The sequence below is a fragment of the Adiantum capillus-veneris genome, chromosome 12, assembly GCF_014529385.1.
Source record: "Adiantum capillus-veneris isolate H3 chromosome 12, ASM1452938v2, whole genome shotgun sequence".
NCBI lineage: Eukaryota > Viridiplantae > Streptophyta > Polypodiopsida > Polypodiales > Pteridaceae > Adiantum > Adiantum capillus-veneris.
The window spans coordinates 99,761,217-99,783,685 of NC_140942.1; the positions used below are offsets into that span (position 1 = coordinate 99,761,217).

The following is a 22,469-nucleotide window of genomic DNA, read 5'->3' on the forward strand; positions in this document are numbered from 1 at the left end:
CTGAATTTTTTACCTCCTGTGCAGTTGAACCATCCCTTGCTCGTCAAGACACCATCCGGTGGTTGTCCGTGCGGATATTTTGGATTGCTACAGTCTTGGGAACGGTACCTTCATCGGCGACTTGCGATCTTATCAGTCTACCTTTGGGACTTCTCTCTGAGCACGCGACATGTCGACTCCGAAGTAGAAGAGACAACAACAACAGTCCCAGAAGGGGGCCACTACGTCTTCTGCGACTACAGCCACTTCCACTTCTGCGACAAAGTCGGCATCTGCCAACATCCAACAATTATGCCCTCACCTAGTTTGCTGAGGAGAAGCAGTTGGATTTACACAACTATTCTGTGTGGAGGACACGAGTCCGCACAATTATTGCCAACCATCGACTCTGGAAATGGTTGAATGATTTGACCCATTTGGCTACTCAACCTTCCCTTCCCACCACCACTCAGGCCCAGATCGACGAGTGGGTGGATCGGGACATACAAGTCTACACCTTTCTTATGATGAACCTCTCGGACCGCATCACGAAGGAAGTTTCCAAAGAGGAGCATGCACATCCATTGTGGAGACGGATTCTTAACCAGTTTGAGAAGACCTCGTTTGCCAGACAGATCACACTTGAACGGGAGTTGTACAACCTCCAGTTCAAGGATTTCAACTCACTTGATTGGTTGACCTGCCACATGCCGGAACTCTGGGACGACCTTGTCTCTGTCGGAGGCGACATCACCTCGGCACGCATAGCTGGCCCTTACTATTCAAGCTTCCCCCACGCTTTGATCCCTATTTTCAAAGTTTGCTCACATCTGGACGTACCTCTTTTCCCACTTGGGACGAGATTCTCGCTTCCCTTAGACAGATTGAGGGGCACTCCGCATTCCGAGTTGAAGATGCTGTTGATACAGAAGGAGCTTTGATAGCTCAAGGAGGTAACAAGAAAGGTAAAGGTAAGAAGAAGAAGAAGAACAAGGACATCGAATGTTACCATTGCCACAAGAAAGGACACAGAGAATTAGAATGCAAAAAGAAGAAGTGAGACGAGGCAACAAGAAGAAACAAACAGCTTCGACTGCAGTAGTAGCCTCTCACGAGATGGCGGGGACCACTCTTGTCGCAAGGACGGACCACGCTCTTATTACATCGCAGTCAGGTACTTGGGTTGTTGACAGTGGTGCCACCACTCATATCACTCCCCAACAGTCATGGTTTAGATCTCTCAGGGAGACTCACGGACAGACGTCACTATGGGTGACAACCATGAGATTCCAATGTTTGGCACAGGCCAGATTACCCTCTTTCGTTCTAGATTACCCTCTTCTGTTCTACCTGAGACCCGAAGTTCAGTTTAGTGGAGGCGCTTTACGTTCCGGACCCGGCCTTCAACCTCCTCTCTGTGTCGAGTTTGGACTCTCAAGGAGCTGACATACACTATGGGAGTGGCACAGTCATCATGTCTGATTCTACGAAAGGTACTCTCCTTGCACGCAATGAGCGCGATGGTTACCTATACCGTCTCATTGCTCTTCTGTCTAGGACCACGATGTATGGCATGCATCATTTGGACATCTATGTTATCAACAGCTTCAGCAAGCTGCTACGACCTCTATGGTGGAGGGTTTACCAGCGATACGCTCCTCATCAAGCGTATGCAAGGCTTGCTAAATGGGCAAGCAACACAGGGTTGCCTTTGCGAAGCAGGCATCTAACAGAGTTTCGGCACCACTTGCACTGATTCACATTGATCTATGTGGCCCGATGAGCACTCCTTCATTTTCTGGCTCACAGTTTTTGCTTGTGCTTGTGGATGATTTCAACAGGTACACTTGGGCTTGGTTCCTAAAGCTCAAGTCGGAGGATTTTAGTTTCGTTCGAAATTGGAAGACGATGGTTGAAAAGGAGAAGGACTTGCACGTCAAATGTATTCGCGTGGACAGAAGGGGTCACTCCTTTCCAGAACGGAATTGTTGAGCGGAAGAATCGGACTATCATGGAGATGGCTTGTGCGATGCTTGCACATTCTTCTTTGCCCCGGGTTTATTGGGCAGAGGCAGCACGGCAGTTTACATCCAGAACCGTTCTCCTACCCATGCTTTGCAGGACATGACTCCTTATCAGGCTTACCACGGGCGCAAGCCCTTGGTCTCACACGTTCGAGTTTCTGGATGTCCGGCCTTTGTCCATGTGCCAAAGGAGAAGCGACAGAAGTTAGACTTCAAGGCGAAGAAGCTCATCTTCCTAGGCTATTCACGAGAGTTTGACGGATACCGGCTTTATGCTCCTGGCGCCAAGACCACCACAGTTAGCCGTGATGTGACTTTCATGGCACTCTTCAGCACACCTGCTGAGGGAGGAGTATCCAAGCTATACCTTCCCTACCTCCTCCTCGTCCACCTCCTACACCGATCCTATCTGTCACGTGACACATCCAGCCCTATGTGTCCGTGGATAAGCTACAGCATGACCAGGGTTCAGTCAGTCAAGTCAGTCTAGAATAGGAAGTGATCTGGCACTTTTATGAGTCTGTTCGCAGACCGTTTTATGAGTCTGTTCGTAGACCGTGCATGACCAGTCACTTAGATTAGATGCATATCCTCCGGTTGCACACAGCATGATCATCAGCATTCCCATTAGAATCCATCAAAATCCATCAAGGGAATTTTTCAATGCATTAAAACCTATTTTCCCTATTTTTGACATTTTTCACTTATTTATTAAGTGACTTTTGTTGGAAGCTAGGTAGGGCAATTTTGCGAAGATAATATATAAGCAAATCAAAGCTAGCACTTTCTGGCAGAAGACGCAGGAGGAGCTTCAGTTCAGCAGGCACCTTCACAGCAGGACCCCCCAACAAGGCCTAGCGTTTTTGCAACATAGTACAGACACTGGCGTTTTTGCATCAACAAACCAGCCTTAACGTTTTTGCATGGCAGATCAGCCTCGGCGACCACAAAACACAGCAGATCATTACTAGCGTTAGCAGATTCTCACAGCAGATAGCAGATTTCCCTGCAAGATCATTTTCAGCCCTAGCGTTTTTGCATCTGCAAGACACCTCAGTGTTTTTGCAAATCTTGGAATCAGCCCTAGACTCAGCGTTTTCAGTTTTCAGCAGTCAAATCCCGCAGTAGAACCCCCGAACCTCGCAGATTTCACCTCCCCGCAGCAGTTCCTTACCGCATGGTCAGATCCTGCGAAGTTTGTAGTTTCAGCCCGGAAAACGCAGATTTCAGCATCTGCGTTTTTTAGCGCGTCGTCGTCGCATCGTCGTCATCGACATCATCACCGACATAGAGTCAGAATTCAGCAGATAAAGATTTGCAGATTTCAGCCATTAGCGTTTTCGGATTTCAGCCCGTCTCATCGTCGTCGACATCGTCAGCAAGTCCAAAGCATTGTAGAGATTTGTGCAATCAATAGTAGACCGCTCTCGCCATACAGAGTGGGGCCTTCGGAGGAGGGTTTGACAACATTCTCGTGTCGCATTCTTCTCTCTCTATCTCTCAGTCTCAGCACCTTCATTCACAGTGTTCACCACTTTGTTTGTGTCCATTGCACTCTCTCACTAAAGGAGCGGAAGGCTCTCCCTTCCGTAAGTAAAAGGAACCTTGAGCACAGTTCGGAGCACTCCTCGTGAGCAACGTTCAACATTCACTTCCGTTGCACCTTACAATGGTATCAGAGCTTTGGCAGTGTTCTGTATCACTCAAGGAAAGAACCACAAGAACCACAATTCTTTTTGCTTGTTGAGGTCGCACGAACCACGTTCACTTGGGCGTGTCGAGTCCTAATCGTGTTTTTGAAGAGTGACAGGAAACCCAAGAAAGAAGGGCTTGTCCAGCCTCCCCTTGTGCCTCTTTTCACTAATTGAGAGCGGACCGTGCACTTAGCGGCCGGCCAATCGACGTGAGGTGGGAAAAAGCAACCTTGGTGTGAGCGCAAGGCCGCCAAGGGGTGCGCCCGCACAAAAGAGCAGAACTCGAGTGAAGAGAAGATCCTTCTCTAACACAGATTGCAAGCGAAAGAAGAAGAACCCCAAGACCCTCAAGACCCTCAAGACACCCAAGAACCAAGAACCACAAGAACCCAAGTTCCTCGTGAACTTAAGAACCCAAGACCACAAGAAACCACGACTTCAAAATGGTGATCACCCGAAGCGGAATGGATACTTCGCATAGAGGTGATGAGCATGAAAGTGGCGAAGAAGAATTTTTCTCACCGGGAGGTTTTTCTGACCCTCTCCCAAGGATTGCACTAACTCCTATGGAGGCTTTGGAACAGATGTTTATAGACAGAAAGTTAGAACGCGAAGCAAGAAATGCAGAAAGAAAAGCAAAAATAGAGGGTGAACACGAAGAAAGAATGGCAGCCATAGAGCATGAGTCCAACGAAAGGAAAGCCGCCTTGTTTTGATTCTTTTCTAAAGTGCAGGCACAGATGCAAGAGATTCGGGAAAAGGAGACTCCCTCAGTCTCTTCTTCTCCAAAGCATGACACACAAGATTTGCATGATGAATTGCATGATAATGATGAGCATGATATTTGGATGATAAGGACAAGCATGATGATTTACAAGATAAAGATGATGTGATTGTTCACAAGGATGATGTGTTAGTTGATACTTTCTCTAGTGAAGCTAACCTTATTGCAGAGACGATCAATCACGAAGAACCGATCTTTGCTCTCGAGCCTAGGTCCAAAGAACCCCTTCACGAAGAACCGATCTTGGCTCTCGAGCCTTGATCTTGGCTCTCGAGCCTAGGTCCACAGATCCCTCACAGGAAGTATTATGTGTTCGAATGATTAGTCAGCACGCATTGTACGAGTGTTTCATTCGTGATCATTTCCTGTATTTTAGTCAACACCTTTATGTGATCCCTTTCCAAAGGCATGCCATATTGTACGTTGAGCACGATTCACTCATGAATGAGCATGGTATTTCTCATGAAAACCTGAAAAGTATGCATTTAAGGAAGTCACATTCCATGTCTCTTCCTTGGCCTGACACATTCGTAGAAAGAGCACAAGAAAGTATGAGCACCAAAGATTTCAATCCGAAAGACACTATTCAATCTCATTGTTTGCGTGTGTGTGGTGAACGGATTGGCACTCCGTCTATTTGTTCATCTACATTGCATGCACAGTCTTTAGAGAAGAGCAGATTTTTTCCAGTCACTTTACATGGAATGGGTATGTTCATGTTTTTGTGTCAGAAGTGGTTTCAGGAATTTTCAGCCTCTTGAGATTCTTGAAGAAGGTAGACGCATGACTATAGACGAAGTGGAAGCATTGAAAATACTTTGGTGTCGCTTTCAGCGCGGCCCAAAGAAGCAAGCGTTGCAAACCTTTATGAAGTTTAAGTATCGCATGACCCACGCATCAGAGTGGGCCGACGAAGAGTCCTTTCCAAGATTCCAGACCTTGTTGGCGATCTCCCTCGACGCCATACAGTACCTCACTTTGAAAAGGAGGGGATGTCACGTGACACATCCAACCCTATGTGTCCGTGGACAAGCTACAGCATGACCAGGGTTCAGTCAGTCAAGTCAGTCTAGAATAGGAAGTGATCTGGCACTTTTGTGAGTCTGTTCGCAGACCGTGCATGACCAGTCACTTAGATTATATGCATATCCTCCGGTTGCACACAGCATGATCATCAGTATTCCCATCAAAATCCATCAGAATCCATCAAGGGAATTTTTCAATGCATTAAAACCTATTTTCCCTATTTTTGACATTTTTCACTTATTTATTAAGTGACTTTGTTGGGAACTAGGTAGGGCAATTTTGCTAAGATAATATATAAGCAAACCAAAGCTAGCACTTTCTGGCAGAAGAGGCAGTAGGAGCTTCCGTTCAACAGGCACCTTCTTAGCAAGACCCCCCAGCAAAGCCTAGCGTTTTTGCAACACAGCAGAGACCTTGGCGTTTTTGCATCAACAAACCACCCTTGGCGTTTTTGCATGGCAGATCAGCCTCGGTGACCACAAGACACAGCAGATCATCGCTAGCATTAGCAGATTCCCACAACAGATAGCAGATTTCCCCGCAAGATCATTTTCAGCCCTAGCGTTTTTGCATCTGCAAGACACCTCAACGTTTTTGCAGATCTTCGCGACGGAATCAGCCCTAGACTCAGCGTTTTCAGTTTTCAGCAGTCAAATCCCGCAGTAGAACCCCCGAACCTCGCAGATCTCACCTCCCTGCAGCAGTTCCTTACCGCACGGTCAGATCCCGCGGAGTTTGTAGTTTCAGCCCGGAAAACGCAGATTTCAGCATCTGCATTTTCAGCGCGTCATCGTCGCATCGTCGTCATCGACATCGTCACCAACATAGAGTCAGAATTCAGCAGATAAAGATTTGCAGATTTCAGCCATTAGCGTTTTCAGACTTCAGTCCGTCTCGTCGTCATCCTCATCGTCGTCGACATCCTCGGCAGGTCCAAGCATTGTAGAGATTTGTGCAATCAATAGTAGACCGCTCTCGCCATAGAGAGTGGGGCCTTCGGAGGAGGGTTTGACAACATTCTGGTGTCGTATTCTTCTCTCTCTATCTCTCAGTCTCAGCACCTTCATTCACATTGTTCACCACTTTGTTTGTGTCCATTGCACTCTCTCACTAAAGGAACGGAAGGCTCTCCCTACTGTAAGTAAAAGGAACCTTGAGCACAGTTCGGAGCACTTGTCTTGAGCAAAGTACAACATTCACTTCCGCTGCACCTTACACTATCCATGTTCCTCTTCATGTTCCCTCTACACCACAGCCAGTTACTTCACCCGATCATGCCATGTTAGATTCCGATTCTGATGTGGATGATGGTTCTTTGGTGGAGGCAGTCCCACCTTGCAAGGAGAAGTTAGTTCTTGGTTGGCTCTACTCTACGGTTTCTTCCTCTGGAGTCACGAAGTTACCAAACTCGCCAGACCCTTGACACCCTCGACGTTCTGCATGCCTAAGGACACGCAAGTTTATGATGGCGCAGAGTTCGTGAACTTTGCATTATGTCTCAGATTCAGGCTTCACCAATTGAGCCTTCCTCGATAGAGGAAGCACTCCAACATGATTGCTGGAAGCGTGCCATGCAGACAGAGATGGACGCTATCGAGCAGAATAAAACCTGGACTTTGGTTCTCAATCCCAACAAGCGGAAGGTGGTTTCTACAAAATGGATTTTCAAGACAAAGTACGAGGCCAATGGTTCCCTCGACAAACACAAGGCGAGACTTGTTGCTCGCGGTTTCACACAACGACCAGGCGTGGACTTTGACGAGACCTTTGCTCCCACCACTTGCATGACTACGAGACGCACAGCGTTTGCTCTTGCAGCCAACTTTGATTGGTCTATCCTCCAGATGGATGTCAAAAGTGGGTTTCTGAATGGAGGTTTGGATAAAGAAGTTTATGTGGAGTAACCTCCTGGGTTTCGTATACCAGGCAAGGAGGATTGGGTCTATCACTTGTGGAAAGCATTGTATGGACTGAAGCACGCTGGATGACAATGATACCTCACACTTGACCAGTTTCTGGTGAAGCTGGGGTTACGGCGTACCTCAGCAGATTCCAACTGTTATGTTGTCTCTGATGGCTCTTTGGTTGCAATCGTGATTGTCTATGTGGACGATCTCATTTTCACAGGCTCTTGGACCAGCAGGATCAAGTTGATCATGAAAGCTATGGCGACACGTTTCGAGATGACTGATCTTGGGCTTCTTCACTATTTTCTTGGATTCCAAATTTTTCAAACACGAGATGGCATCTTCTTTTCTCAGCGGAAGTATGCGAATGCTATCCTGGAGAGATTCCAGATAACAGGTTGCAGTCTCAAGGGTCACATTAAGAAGGCTTGTCCTAAGACAGCCCCACCTAAAGAACCAAAGGCACCCACAGCAACCACAAGCACTTTAATGAACCAAGCTGAATCTTCTCATGTCTCTGACACACACATTGATGAGTCTCTCATGAAGTGTTATGGTCATGTTGTAAGGGTCAGCGTTTTATCATATTGTTTGATCCAGGTAGTATGCATGATGTGATTAGTGCCTCTCTTGTTGAGAGAGCCCGCCTAGAGGTTAGTCAAAAATCTCCTCTCGAGGTTTCTGGCTTCGCTCCTGGTATGGACTCTCTCATCACGAAAGAGTGCCTTGTTGTGTTGCTTACAATTCAACAAGCTGCTTTCCGTAGGAAATTTCTCGTGTCTCCTCTTTCAGGATGTGATATGTTTTTGCGCATTAGATGGTTTCGGGAGCATAACCCTCTCATTGATTGGGAGGTTAATACTCTCACATTAAATGCCAAAACCGATTCCCCCCTCATCATTCGTGTTGAGAAGGGTTTGCATTCTTTGCCTCTCATTTCTCATGTACAGGTAAAGTGTGAATTACGACGAGGAGCACAAGCGGCATTCATCTATGCTGCTCCAGTTTCCCAGAGCATTCAGGAGGACCATCACATGGAGCTTACGGAGGGGGCACAACCTATCAGTAAGGCTCCCTACCGTTTGAACAAGACACGGGAAGAAGGTTAGAGCGACAACGCACGGAGTTGGTGGCCAGAGAATTCATACGTCCTAGTGTAAGTCCATTTGCTGCTCCTATTTTGTTTGTTTGCAAGAAGGATGGTTCGTCTCGTTTGTGTGTTGATTACAGGGCATTGACCAAGATGACCTTCAAGAACAAGTTTCCGATGCCTCGCATTTAGTACATTCTTGATAGGCTCAATGGGGCAAAGGTTTTCAGCAAGATCGCTCTCAAGAGTGGATACCATCAGGTACGGGTATTCAAAGGCGACATCTTCAAAACCATTTTTCGCACCGAGCGAGGGCAATGGGAGTATATTGTTATGCCTTTTGGATTGACAGGTGTCGTGGGTACATTTAATCGTCTCATGGTGGGCGGTTTCGACGCTATGATCGGTGTATGTGTGTTCATCTTTTTGGATGATATTCTCATTTTTTTTCAATCGTGGGAACAACATGAAAAGAATGTCGTAAGGGTACTAACCCGTTTGGATGAGTGTCAGTTGTACATTGCAGCTAAGAAGTTTGAATTTTTTCTTACTGAAGTCACTTATCTGGGTTATATTATTTTTGCAGAAGGTGTCAAGCTAGATCCCGCGAAGGTGGAACACGTTCGTAATTGGGATTTGCCCAAAACTGCATATGATGTGCGTTCTTTTCTTGGTTTATGTCAAGCATATAGTTCCCACATAGAGAATTTTGCACGCATTGCTGCACCTATGACTGATGTTTTGAAAGGGGTAAAGACTCGCCGTCAACGCGTAGATTTGCCCGAAGCAGCCACTGAGGCTTTCGCAGCTCTCAAGGTTGCAGTGACACAAGCACCGTGTCTTATCCTTGCCTCTTGGGATCATCCCTTTGAGGTATGGACGGATGCGAGCAATGTCGCCATAGGCGCTGTGCTTCAGCAGCATGGTTGTCCTGTAGCTTTCCTTAGCCGGAAGCTCAATAGTGCGGAAAAGAATTATTCAGTTTATGATAAAGAACGTTGTCTGTCATTCACTCTCTTAAGCATTAGAAGCATTTTCTTTATGATAGAGAGTTTATAGTTCGCACAGATCATCAAGCCCTCAAGTGGCTCCAATCTATGCCTAGTGCACATTGAAGTGATCGCCAAGCACGGTGGTCACAATTTTTTGAGCAATTTGGAGGTTTGATTATGTGTCTGGAAAAGCTAACCCTGTTGCAGATGCGTTGAGTCGCAAAGGACAGATTTTGGCTCTTGAGTCAAGGTCAACATTGTCTATTCAAGGTGTGTCTTTCGACAGCATGAAGAATCAGTATGCGGATTCCGAGTTTGGTAAGCATTCGTTGCAGGCTCTTGCTTCCCAAGGGCCAAGCAACTATCTCATTCGTGATGGTTTATTGTATTTTCGTCAACGGCCAACCGTATTGCATGATGCACGTGATTCTCTCACGGGTGGGCACAGGGGAATGAACACCACTTTGGAAAAAATAGAAAGATTCTTTTATTGGCCTAAAATGCAAAAGGATGTGTTTCGTTATGTCACACAGTGCACTATATGTCAAAAGGTAAAAGCTCCTCAAGGTAAGCAGCAAGGCCTCTTGCTTCCGCTGCCTATTCCCGATGGACCTTTCAAGATATTTCCATGGATTTTGTGACTAACCTTCCACCAAGTTTGCATTCAAGGAACACTCGATGTTTGACAATTGTCGATCGTTTCAGCAAGTTTTGCATGTTGATTCCTTGTAAAGCCACAGTCACCGCACAAGATGTTGCACGGTTGTTCATTAAGCATTGGTACCCCCTCTATGGTTTGCCAAAATCAATTGTTTCAGATAGGGATGTTAAGTTCACGTCCAATTTTTGGCGTGCACTCTTTGAAAATTTTGGCACTAAGTTGAATTTTTCATCGGCTTTTCATCCACAATCAGATGGTCAGACAGAGATTTACAATCAATTGGCTTTTGATGTGTTAAAGTCATATGTGCATGATCAGCAGTCTCAATGGGAGCTCTATCTTCCATTGGTTCAGGCTATTTTGAATGACACTTTTTCCTCTGCCATTGGTCGAACTCCGTATGAGGCAGCTTTTGGCTGTCCGTTCGAGTCACTTTTGACTCGCTCGGTCAGTCAAATGCCTGATGCCAATGCTGAAAGTCAATCATTGGATGAGATTTCTGAGAGTGTGAAGCTTCGGCTAAGCAAGGCTCAGGAATCTTATTCACGGCAGGCTAATAAGCATCGTCAAGATGTTTCGATCAAGGAAGGGGATTGGGTGTATTTAAAAATCATGAAGCAACGTCTTAAACAAGTTGAAAAGAAGTGTCCCACGTTGTCTTTTCGAATGTATGGTCCATTTCCAGTCATTAAAAAGATAAATGAGGTTTCAATGAAATTGCAGTTGCTTAACTCATGGTCAATGCACAACGTTTTCCATGTTTCTTAGTTAAAAGTGTTTCACGGAACACCTCCGAAGGACATTTCGAAAGAAGAAGAACCAAAGATCATCGATGAAGCTGAAGTTATGGAGCCGGAGCAAGTGTTGTTACATCAGTTTCGACATGGTTCGAAGAAGCAAGTGAAACAATACTTTTTGAAGTTCAAGGATCGAGGGACCCACGAAGCGGTGTGGGTTGACAAAGAGTCTTTCAAGGATTATCCAGAGTTGTTGGCAGACTACAAGGAAGCCATGCAGCTCAGTACCAGTACCTCACTTCAAAAAGGAGGGGATGTCACGTGACACATCCAACCCTATGTGTCCGTGGACAAGCTACAGCACGACAAGGGTTCAGTCAGTCCAGTCAGTCTAGCTTAGGAAGTGTTCTGGCACTTTTGTGAGTTTGTTCGCAGACCGTGCATGCCCAGGCACTTAGAGTAGATGCATATCCTCTGGTTGCACACAGCATGATCATCAGCATTATTATCAGAATCCGTCAGGAGCATTTTCCAGTGCTATTTTCCCTATTTTTGACATTTTTCACTTATTATTTTAAGTGACTTTTGTTGGGAACTAAGTAGGGCAATTTGGGTAAGATAATATATAAGCAAACCTAGGCTAGCACTATTTGGCAGAAGAAACCAAGAGAGCACAAGGCAACCTTGAAGCAAGCCCTCAAGGTGGATCCTCAACGAGAACCCCCAATGTTTTCTTCAACCCAAAAACGCCAACACCCATCAGCGTTTTCAACTTTACCTGGCATTTTTCATCATCGTTTTCAGCCAAGGACTGCAGCGACAAAACTCAGCAGATAGCGCTTGGTTTTTCCCCCCTGCTGCCTAGCGTTTTTGAGGCACCTAAAACCAGCGTTTTTGGAGAGCAGATTTCAGCCTTGTAGCGTTTTTGGACAGCAGAAGCACATCAGATTTTCAGCAGCCATTAGGGACCAGCAGATAGCGTTTTTGGAGCGATAGCATTCAGCCAAAACAGCGGCTACTTCATCACCATTTTCAGCCGAAGAAAGAGTCAAGTCGTCACCGTCGACATAGCCCTAGTTGCCATTGCATCATAGTCTTCAAGTGCATCAGAGTTGTACGAGTTTGTGCAATCAATAGTAGACCACTCTCGCCATCGAGAGTGGGGCCTTGGGAGGAGGGTTTTACAACTCCTTGATGTCGTATTCTCTTCTCTCTCTATCTCTCAGTCTCATACACCTTCACGCACAGTGTCCATTCACTTTGTTTGTCCATTGCACTCTCATTAAAGAACGGAAGGCTCTCCCTTCCCTAAGTAAAAGGAACCTTGAGCACAGTTCGGAGCACTCATCTTGAGCAAAGTTCATCATTCATTCCGTTGCACCTTACAACAAGAGTACAAGCAAACAGACAGATCCTTTTACACAATGGGAGATGGAGCAAGATGCTCCTCAGGCTGGTGGAGATGCAGAGCCACTGACACCAGGTACTTCATCCATGGCTGAGATCGAGCCGGGCCTAGAGCTCGATAATGAGGAATGGGAGGATGTCCATGATTTACAGCCGGCTACTACGAATTGGGAGGCCTCTCAGGCTAGTGGCTCTTGAGTCTTGAGACTTGAGAGTTGCGACTTTAGGACTTCCAATATCCTTACCTTTTTGTATGGTTGTTTGCAACCTTGCCCTCTTGTAGCATCTTTATGGTATTTGTAATTTTGCCACCTTTAGTCTTGACTCTTTCGGTATTGTAGTCACTGGTTTGGCCCCCTTGTTGTCTCATTTTTGGTTTGTGGTTGAATGTTCACTGTTGTGTATGTACATCATCCATGGCCGTGGCACCGCACATCCCAATCAAGTCATAACAAGGTTGAATGGTCTTTGAATTGTGTTTTTTGTGGGTATTGGGCATTTTTTAAGCCTCCCGTTCCACGCCGTTCCCCTTCCGGACCCATTCCCGTTCCCCCGTTCCGCAGAGAGGCCCGTCGCCGTTCCCGTTCCACGTTCCGGGTAACCATGCAATGTGGTGGTCGACTACAGGGTGAGAAAAGCGACTTTGAAGAATGAAAAGGATAGAGAAAGTTCTAGACATAAAATTAAAGGGCAAGTCCGTCCCACTTGTATCGGCTTTGGCCATTTCCAAATTAATGAAATCCAATCTCTTTGTTTACTTGGTCTTCTTACATGAGATAGATGACAAGAAAATGTCAAAATTGTCCGACCTCAAGAAGGAACGACAAGACTTTTTGCAAGCTCAGGTTGATTGTTTCTCTGAAGACTTACCAGGAGAGTTACCTCCTCAACGTCCTAAAGATCACACCATTGATTTGATTTCCGACAATACACCACCTAACCGGTCACCTTACAGAGTTAGCAGAGCCCAAAACAAGAAAATAATGAACCATGTGAAAGAACTTTTAGAGAAGGGTCTCATTTAATCCAATACATAACCTTACTGTTCGCTAGTGTTGTTGGTTTATAAGAAAGATGGATCTTGGAGAATGTGCATTGACTACAGGGCTCTCAACAAAATCACCATCAAGAACAGGTTTCCAATAACCAGGATCAATGATATAGTGGACACGCTACAGTGTTCTACATGCTTTAGTAGAATCTTGAAAAGTGGCTATCATCAGATCAGGATCGCTCCTAGAGATGTATACAAGACCGCGTTCAAGACGTCTTTTGGATTGTACTAGTATTTGTAGCATGTGAGTTCATTAGGCATTGGTATCCTCTTTGAGGTTTGCCAAAGTCGATTGTTTCGGGTAGAGAAGTTAAGCTTAGTTCCAATTTTTCACAAACACTCTTTGAAAATTTTGGCACTCTTTTAAATTTTTACTTGCATTTAATCCATAGTCTTTTAGGATGTATGGTCCATTTCCAGTCACTAAATAGAAAAATAATGTGTCTATTGAATTACGGTTGCCTAACTCATGGTCAATGCACAACGTTTTCCATGTTTCTTGGTTGAAGTTGTTCCCAAAAAATCCCCCAAAGGAGATTCTTGAAGACGACAACCCGAGATCGTAGACAGGTGGCTCTAGAAGTTGATAAAGCATGTCCATGTGGCACACAGAGCCATGTGCACGTGACATTCAGGGGAAGTTTAGCATGCCACAATTCCATGACCTTATGGCGCCACCATGCAATACATTTATGCATGTTCCACCATATTGCAGTGATTCGCTATCCACGAGGATGATTGCAAATAGTAATATGCCTTCTTCGCAAGTAAGGAAAGGACCGAACTCACAAGCAATGTGGATCGACATGGATTTCTTCAAGAATTACCCAGAGTTGTTGGCGGACTACAAGGAAACCATGCAACTCGGTACCAGTATCTCACCTTGATAAGGGGGGGATGTCATGTGCACATCTAACCTTATATGCATGTGGACAAGCTAACTCCCACTTCTCTAGGATAGCATAGGAAGTGTTCTTGCACCTTTGTGAGTATGTTCGCAAAACATGCATGTCCATGCACTTTAGTGTCTACTAGGTGTAGACAATCGGGAGTGCTCCCATTATAGACTTTAATGCATGCAGGTAGTTAACAACATATGAAGCACCTCTTATTAATAATTTTTATATTATTGATAATTGCCCATTCATTTACTAAGTTGTGGAGGGTATATCTGGAATCTTGCTCGACCTAAGCTTCTTGCACTATAAAGTGTTGGAATTAGGGTTGCAGAGAAACGCACACACCTTGGAGAAGACAAAGGAAGCTCAAGGCACACAATAGAGTGTGTTACTTAGTATGCAATGGAAAGATAGATAGCCCTAGAGTGATGGGCGTATATGCAATGCTCGGGGGAAAAAACCTCCTATAGAGGGAAAAAATGCCCCGGGGTCCTAATGTGTTCACACACATCACTACCACATATATATGGTAACAAATTCCCCCTGGAGTGATGCGGTGAACGAGAGCTGGCACATAAGTAAAGGGAAGTGCCATGCCCTGAGGACATGATCAGTCCACAAAGGGGAGTAAGCCCAAAGCTTTGCGGAAAGCTTCAAGCTTCTCACGAAACAATGCCTTTGTGAAAAGATCTGCAAGGTTGTCCTGTGTTGGCACATAAGCCAACCTGATCTCTCCTGCTGAGAGCCTCTCCCTAACATAGTGGTAATGCACCTCAATGTGCTTTGTGCGAGCATGAAAAACTGGGTTCCTCGCAACTGCCAATGCGCTCTGACTGTCAATGTAGATAGTGTTGGCAGTGTCCTGTCCAACACCCAAATCAGCCATAAGGCGTCTGAGCCATACACACTCAACCATAGCTATGAAGACTGCCCTGTGCTCAGCCTCACAACTCGAAGTGGCCACAGTAGGTTGCTTCTTGCTCAACCATGATATACATGAACTGCCAAGCATGAAACAAAAACCACTTGTGGACACTCGCGTGTCAAAACAACCAGCCCAACTAAGTCCGAAAAAGCATGTAAGTCTGGCAACAATGATCCCCCCCTGGGATAAAACAAGCCAAGATGTAAAGTGTCACTTAGGTAGCAGAAAATCCTCTTGACAGCCTGCCAATGCTTAGACCCTGGGCTATGCATAAATCTGTTGACCTGTGAGACTGCAAACTGAATATCTGGCCTCATGTTGCATATATAAATGAGGCAGCCAACAGCAGTTTGGTAAAGAGTGACATCAGCAGGATCGCCAGCATTATGTAGACTCAACTTCAAACCTGTTTCCATGGGAGTGGCAATCGGTTTGCAATCCTCAAGTCCAAACTTACATAGCAATGTCTCTATGTAACTTTTCTGACACAAGGCAATACCACCATCACACTACTTAAACTATATACCCAAATAATGATGCAACAGCCCCAAATCTTTCATCTTGAAAGTAGCATTCAAATCAGCCTTAAATTCAGCAATATGTCACTCATTTGGTCCAGTGATCAGCAAATCATCGACATAAAGAACCACAATGAGAAGTACATCACCCTCATGCTTTACATACAATGTGCTTTCTGTTGGACTATTACGAAAGCCTCATTTAACCAAATGAGTGTCAGCTTTCTCATACCAAGCACGAGGAGATTGCTTCAACCCATACAAAGCCTTCTTACATCTGCCCACTTTGTCCTCTTATCCTTTTATGACAAAACCGCGAGGCTACGTTACATAAAATTCCTCAAATATGTCACCATTCAAGAAAGCAGTAACAATGTTTGATTGATGTACATCCCAACCAAAATGAGCTACCAATGCACATAGAAAACGCACAGTAGTCATACGACAAGTGGGAGCAAAAGTCTCTTCATAATCTATGCCTTTTTGCTGTGCATAACCCTTTGCAACAAGTCGAGCCTTATGGCGATCGATCTCACCATCCGGCTTGCGTTTCAACTTGTAAACCCACTTCGTACCAATGGCCTTTTTGCCAGGAGGCAAATCACATAAAGTCTATGTGTCATTTTCTATAAGTGCATCATATTCTGATTGCATGGCAGCCATCCAATTTTCTGAATTTTGTGCTTCATCAAAAGTCAGAGGCTCCTCAACATCATGTAAGCTAGACACAGCCAAAGCATAACAATCTGATGCATAAGATGCATGGCGAGAGCCTGAACGAGTACGACTAGACAAAGGTGCATCCAATTGACTGTCACGCAAAGTGTGCACCAGCCATTTTGGCATACCTCTAGCCTGCTCATTTTCAGCCCTTTCCTCATCAAGTACGTCATGTACATCTGCATCAGTAATAGGCTGATCTAAAACATTTTCAGAAACCCCCATAGGCTGTACATTTGCCTCATTGGAACTTACATTCGTATTTCCACCACTGAAAAGAGGCAACAAAGTGTCATAAATGTCCTGTGAGCTTACATTACTGTCTCTGGTACATGACAGCAAGGGCTGAACAGAATCTTCCACAAACACTACATCCCGTGAAACCAGAATACGTTTTGTTTGCGGATGATACAACCTGTAACCTTTGCTTTCAACACTATAACCAACAAAAATACATTTGACAGCCTTATCATCCAATTTTCTGCGTTGTGTTTGTGGCACCAACACATATGTCAAACTGCCAAAAACACGCATGTACTCAATAGAAGGCTTTCTATCATGCCAAGCTTCATATGGAGTAATAGACTGCAAAGCTTTCGTAGGACACCTGTTAAGTACATAAGTGGCACACATGATGGCCTCAAGCCAAAAAGAATGCGGCAAAGCTTGACTTTTGACCATACATCGTGCCATTTCCGTCAGTCACCTGTTTTTCCTCTCAGCAACACCATTTTGCTGAGGTGTATAAAGCACTGTATATTGGTGTTTTGTCCCACGACTAGCCAGAAATGCATTAAATTCATGAGACATATACTCCCCCCCTCGATCGGAACGGAGGGTGCCCATAGTACATTTCGAGACATTTTCAGCCATAGTTAAGATTTGTTTGAAGCACATAAAAACTTCGGACTTCGCTTTAAACGGAAATCCCCATGCATGCCTGGAGTAATTATCAATGAAAGTCACGAAGTAAAGTTAATTGCCCAAGGACGGAGTTTGCATGGGCCCACAACCATCACTATGCACAAGCTGCAACCTGCATGTGGCCCGAACTGAACCATCCTTTGGAAACTTAGAACGCTACATCTTACCCAAAATACAGCCTTCACAAACATGTTTGACAGGTGCTTCAAGAGGCGGCAAAGAAGCAACCATATCAGATTTCTGCAAACGCAGCAAACTGGCAAAATTCACATGACCAAAACGTGCATGCCAAAGTTTTGCATCTGAAATAGCCCTTGAATCTGCAACAGCATTTGCAAAATTTTGTCCACACTTGTCATACAAAGTGAGCTTATACAACCAACGGCACAAAAGGCAATATGCAACAATTTCATCACCAAAACTGAGATCATGAACTATACATCTGTCATCCACAGATTTGACTACAAGTCCAAGTCTACCAAGTGCGGATATAGACAAGAGATTCTTCTTGATCCCAAGTATATAAAGTGCATCAACAAGTGTGAAGGAACTGCCATTTGCAGCAGTAAGCACAATCTTTCTAACTCCCTGAACTGGATAAGAGGCATTGTTGGCACAAGTGACTGAATTCCCATGAGGGACAAGCTCGAGAGAGGTAAACAATTCACGATGTGAGGTAATGTGCTTTGTAGCACCACTGTCAAAATACCACACATATAAATCTGCAGCAACTGACAAGCATGCATCATGGACAGCAGGATTGTAAGTGCACTCTGTGCTGAAAGCCCATTCTGCATAAACATCAGCAAGACACTCTCCTTTCACAGAAGACTCAACAATGGCTGCATTTGTAGTGGAACCAGCATTTGCAGTGGAACCACCCTCTTTCTTCTTAGCCTCTTTGGCCTTCAACTTAGGACACGACTTGATCAAGTGATCATTAGCTTTACAATAATGGCAACACATCTTCTTTTTGCCCTTATCACCAGAATTTCACAGAAGACTCAACAATGGCTGCATTTGTAGTGGAACCAGCATTTGCAATGGAACCACCCTCTTTCTTCTTAGCCTCTTTGGCCTTCAACTTAGGACACGACTTGATCAAGTGATCATTAGCTTTACAATAATGGCAACACATCTTCTTTTTGCCCTTATCACCAGAATTTCCAGACGAATTGCTGCCAGCAGAAGCATTAGAAACAGAAGTTTTGACACTCGCAGCAGAACCATAAGAAGTGGCCGCATTGTTGTTACCACCCTTTCTTTGAGAAGCAATAAAAGCCTGTTCAACTGCACGCTGCTTAGTTCTGTTTTTTCTGGAAAGTAACTCTTGCGACAACAATGTGCATAATGCATCAAACTTGACAACTTCAGGATTTCCTTGGGTCATCAGTCTCCAAGTACTAGCAAAAGTCTGGTAGAAATCTGGTAAGGCATCAAGAACAATCTACACAAGGGAACTTTCTGAAATGACTTCACCTGCAGAAATGAGTTGCTCATTGATATCCTTGACACCAACAAAGAAAGTGTCCATATCATCTTCCTCATGCATAATCTTCGACTCCAGCTCTTTACGCAGCAAAGCAATTTTAGCCTCATTGCGGCTTGCATAGAGACCTGCTAGAATATCCCAAGCCTGTTTTGCAGATTTTGCTGAACGAATGTGAGGAACAATGGTGCGCTTCACAGACAACGCAATCAATGCATGAGTCTACGCATCCTTTACATCCCAACGAGCTTGTTTTGCCGTAGGCAAAACAACTCTAATAGCAACAATCCTTGCAACAAGACCTGCAACATCCTCAACATCACCTACATTCTCAGAACCAGGACGCACATCAATGCCCTGCACAATGTTCCAGACGCCCTTTGACACAAGAACATGTTGCATCATATAAGCCCACATAGGGCAATTGTCCCCATCCAACCTGTCCTCATCAGCAAACATCTTGAACACATCTATGTTGTTGTCAGCCAGGGTAAATGCTGCACCTGATGTGAAAACTGCCCGAAAATAGGAGAAACGGAGCGGGAACAACACGTGCTATATAACACAAACCGTAGAAGACTACGAGACACATGTTATGCAGAAAACGGTGCTGACAAAAATTCTACACAAAATGACGAAATAGCTTGCTGTGCAGTACTGTCTGTAGTGGAAACGGAGGCCGAAATGAGCCCGAATCAAAAATCTGAGCAGACTAAGCTCTACGAGTTCTCTCGAAATTTTGGTCGACCTGCAAACCCTTGCCAAAGCTCACTGAAATCGGAGAAAGTGAGCAGGCGTGTGTTGGAGCAGCTGGCGACTAAGCCCGGGAGGACACAACCTGCTTTGATACCAATTGTTGGAATTAGGGTTGCAAAGAAACGCACACAGCTTGGAGAAGACAAAGGAAGCTCAAGGCACACAATAGAGAGTGTGTTACTTAGTATGCAATGGAAAGATAGATAGCCCTAGAGTGATGGACGTATATACAATGCTCGGGGGTAAAAACCTCCTAAAGAGGGAAAAAATGCCCCGGCGGTCCTAGTGTGTTCACACACATCACTACCACATGTATATGGTAACATAAAGGTGACGCCCAAGGGCACCCTTTCGATCATCCGTTAGTACCCTATGGGCAACCAGCGCTCAGCAAGTCAGCACCATTCAGCATCCCTAGCATTTTGTCCTCCATCAGCGACCTCAAATCCACGTAACATGCAATCCAAACAAGTCCAATCGCTAATTCTAGCCCTCATTTTATTTCTCTCAACTAAATTCTCACTCTAATCAGTTTTCTCTCTTGGGAAATTTTCTCTATAAATTCTGCTCGATTTTCTCCCTAAAACAGACCTATTCCTCCACAATTTAAAAATTGTTTTTCCTCTCTTTATTACAAAGTGCCCGTTTTTCCCCTGCAAAAGCACCTCCTACTTGTTTTTCTCAAAAGGCAGACCCAAAAGCACTTGCATTTGCAAGCCATTTACCTAGGAAGCTTTACACACAGCAAATAACCTTTACCAGATTGCAACCAGAGCAACTTCAAAGTTAACATGATTAAAATATGATAATGAACAGCCAAATTTTAACCACCAGAACCAACCTGGAATTGGTTGACGGTCTTATTCTTCCCAAATTCCTTGGTAATGTATGCTGAATAGTAAATCAAAGCTGCATAGACACCTTTTGCACCCATGTCATAAAAGAGGACATGTCTGGGTTCTTCAGAAAAATCCTTGTCGATGCCATACTGGAGAGCCACACCTGAATGCTGATTTACTAAAGCCAATACATTGAGACCCCCTAACTCAGCTGCAACTGTAATGCATTCTCTTTCAGTTTGTCCCAGATAAGCGGGTATAGAAATCACGCAATCTTTCATAACAGCCTTTGTGTGCGCCTCTCCCAAACTCTTGGCATAACTTAAGAGTATAGCAAGAAGTTCTTCAGAAGTAAAAAGAGATTCCCCATCGTCAATTCGAAAGCTGAAACCACCACTCTTGTCTTCTACAATATCGTAGGGAAGGTACTGAGAATTTAAGTACTCTTTCACATCTTGAAATCTCTTTCCCACCAAGTGATGAAGCTGTGAATACACGCGTTCAGGATAGCGTGCAGAGATACCTGCAGCTGCCTCTCCTACTAGCATATCACCGCCAGAAAAGGCGACCAAAGAGGGAGATTTCCTTTTGGACATTTCATTGATGGCAATGGATATGGGGCTTTGTCCAGGCTTTATGTTCACCACTGCCACTTTCATCCATTCTGAACCAAGATCTACGCTCAGAACTGCCGATTCTGCACTCCATGCGAGCAGAAAAAACGCTGCAGCTAGAAGCAGAATAGACCTTCGCACGCTGCCATGGTGGAAGTGAGTCATTGGTCCTCCGACTTGGGCAGGAGCTGCTGGAGCTCAGAATTGATGGGTAGGTACAATCTTCTGAAGAATGCTTCCACTGGGGTGGGGAAGCAGCAAAGGGAGCGACCGAATAAATGGCTGTCTACCGCTGCAGATCGAGAAGCTCTCAAAAGACCAAGTATGTCTGCATGGGAGAAGAACTTACGAGGCTTTCAAGCAGCCTCCAGCAGTAAGAAGAGTGCGACGAGAAGTAGAATTTGGTCTGTTTCTTTTGATTTTTTGATTGAATGCAAAACAAGAGTTTTGGCGTTTTGACGAATCTGAGACTTCCACGTATATAAACTGGAACGTGGCGCAGCCCGACTGGTCGGTCTTGTCCCGGCCAGCAAATAACTCAAAAAGCACTCGAAAGTCAAGAACCTTCGAGGAACATCACTTTAGGGCTGTGCTGGCTGGAGCAATTGGAGTAACCTTTTGAAGGCTGCACACATGCACTTCTATGAAGGCCGCCTCGTGTAGTACAGTAGTTTGCCACTGTGACCACGAAATTCTAGCCCTCGGGAAATTTACTCAGCGACTTACCTCCATTACCGGATTCCATATGCGCAAAACGAGTTGAACGACAGGGTCTAAAATTCAAGGGGCCTCCCTCTCTATTGACTCTAGCTTTACACCCTTTCAGGCTCTTTTACCCCAACCTTTTTCAGCCAAGATTTACACTATATGCCTTGCTAAAACTTTTGTAGCCATCAATAACATGAGCTCAAACTTTATACTTGAACTTGATCCAACAATTTGTACTTGAACTTAAAGTCGGCGCAATGAACTTTCAAATACTTTGAGAGCATAGTTTTCGATGTAACTCATTAAAATCATATTGATTTAAACCAAAATGATGATCATGATAGTAATGTGATGAGCTCACAGAACCAGTCACAACAATTGGTGAGCTTTGCAAGTGTTGTTTTGTGTATATTTGCAGGGACACCTTGCCTCCGTTGGTAGCAATGGTATCAAAGCTCAAGGCAACGCTCCTGCATACTGTGGAGAACAACAAAGGAAGACGTAGGAACCAACTTACGTCTATGGAGATCATTGACACATCCATTCATCAAAGCTAAGTGTACTCATGATATCAATATTTGTATACATGTTTTCTTTTTATGTGTCATTTCTAGGCATTTTTAGAGAAGTACATGTTTGCTTATGATTGAGAAATTCCTAGTTAAGTATAGTTATTTGAATCAAACAACATGTTACGAGGAATTGATATTAATGATCTAGTA

General features: G+C 44.7%; 1 protein-coding gene across 1 annotated transcript in view; it reads right to left on the reverse strand.

The window, feature by feature from the left end:
* Positions 1 to 21,465, reverse strand: part of LOC147446211 (heat shock protein 70 (Hsp 70) family protein) — a 33,089-nt gene extending 11,624 nt beyond the window's left edge. The window contains exon 1 of the mRNA XM_086525472.1: positions 20,428 to 21,465. Coding sequence (XP_086381598.1) covers positions 20,428 to 21,204 — 777 coding nt within the window. The 5' untranslated portion in view covers positions 21,205 to 21,465. The remainder of the gene's footprint in view (positions 1 to 20,427) is intronic.
* Positions 21,466 to 22,469: the final 1,004 nt, after the last annotated feature.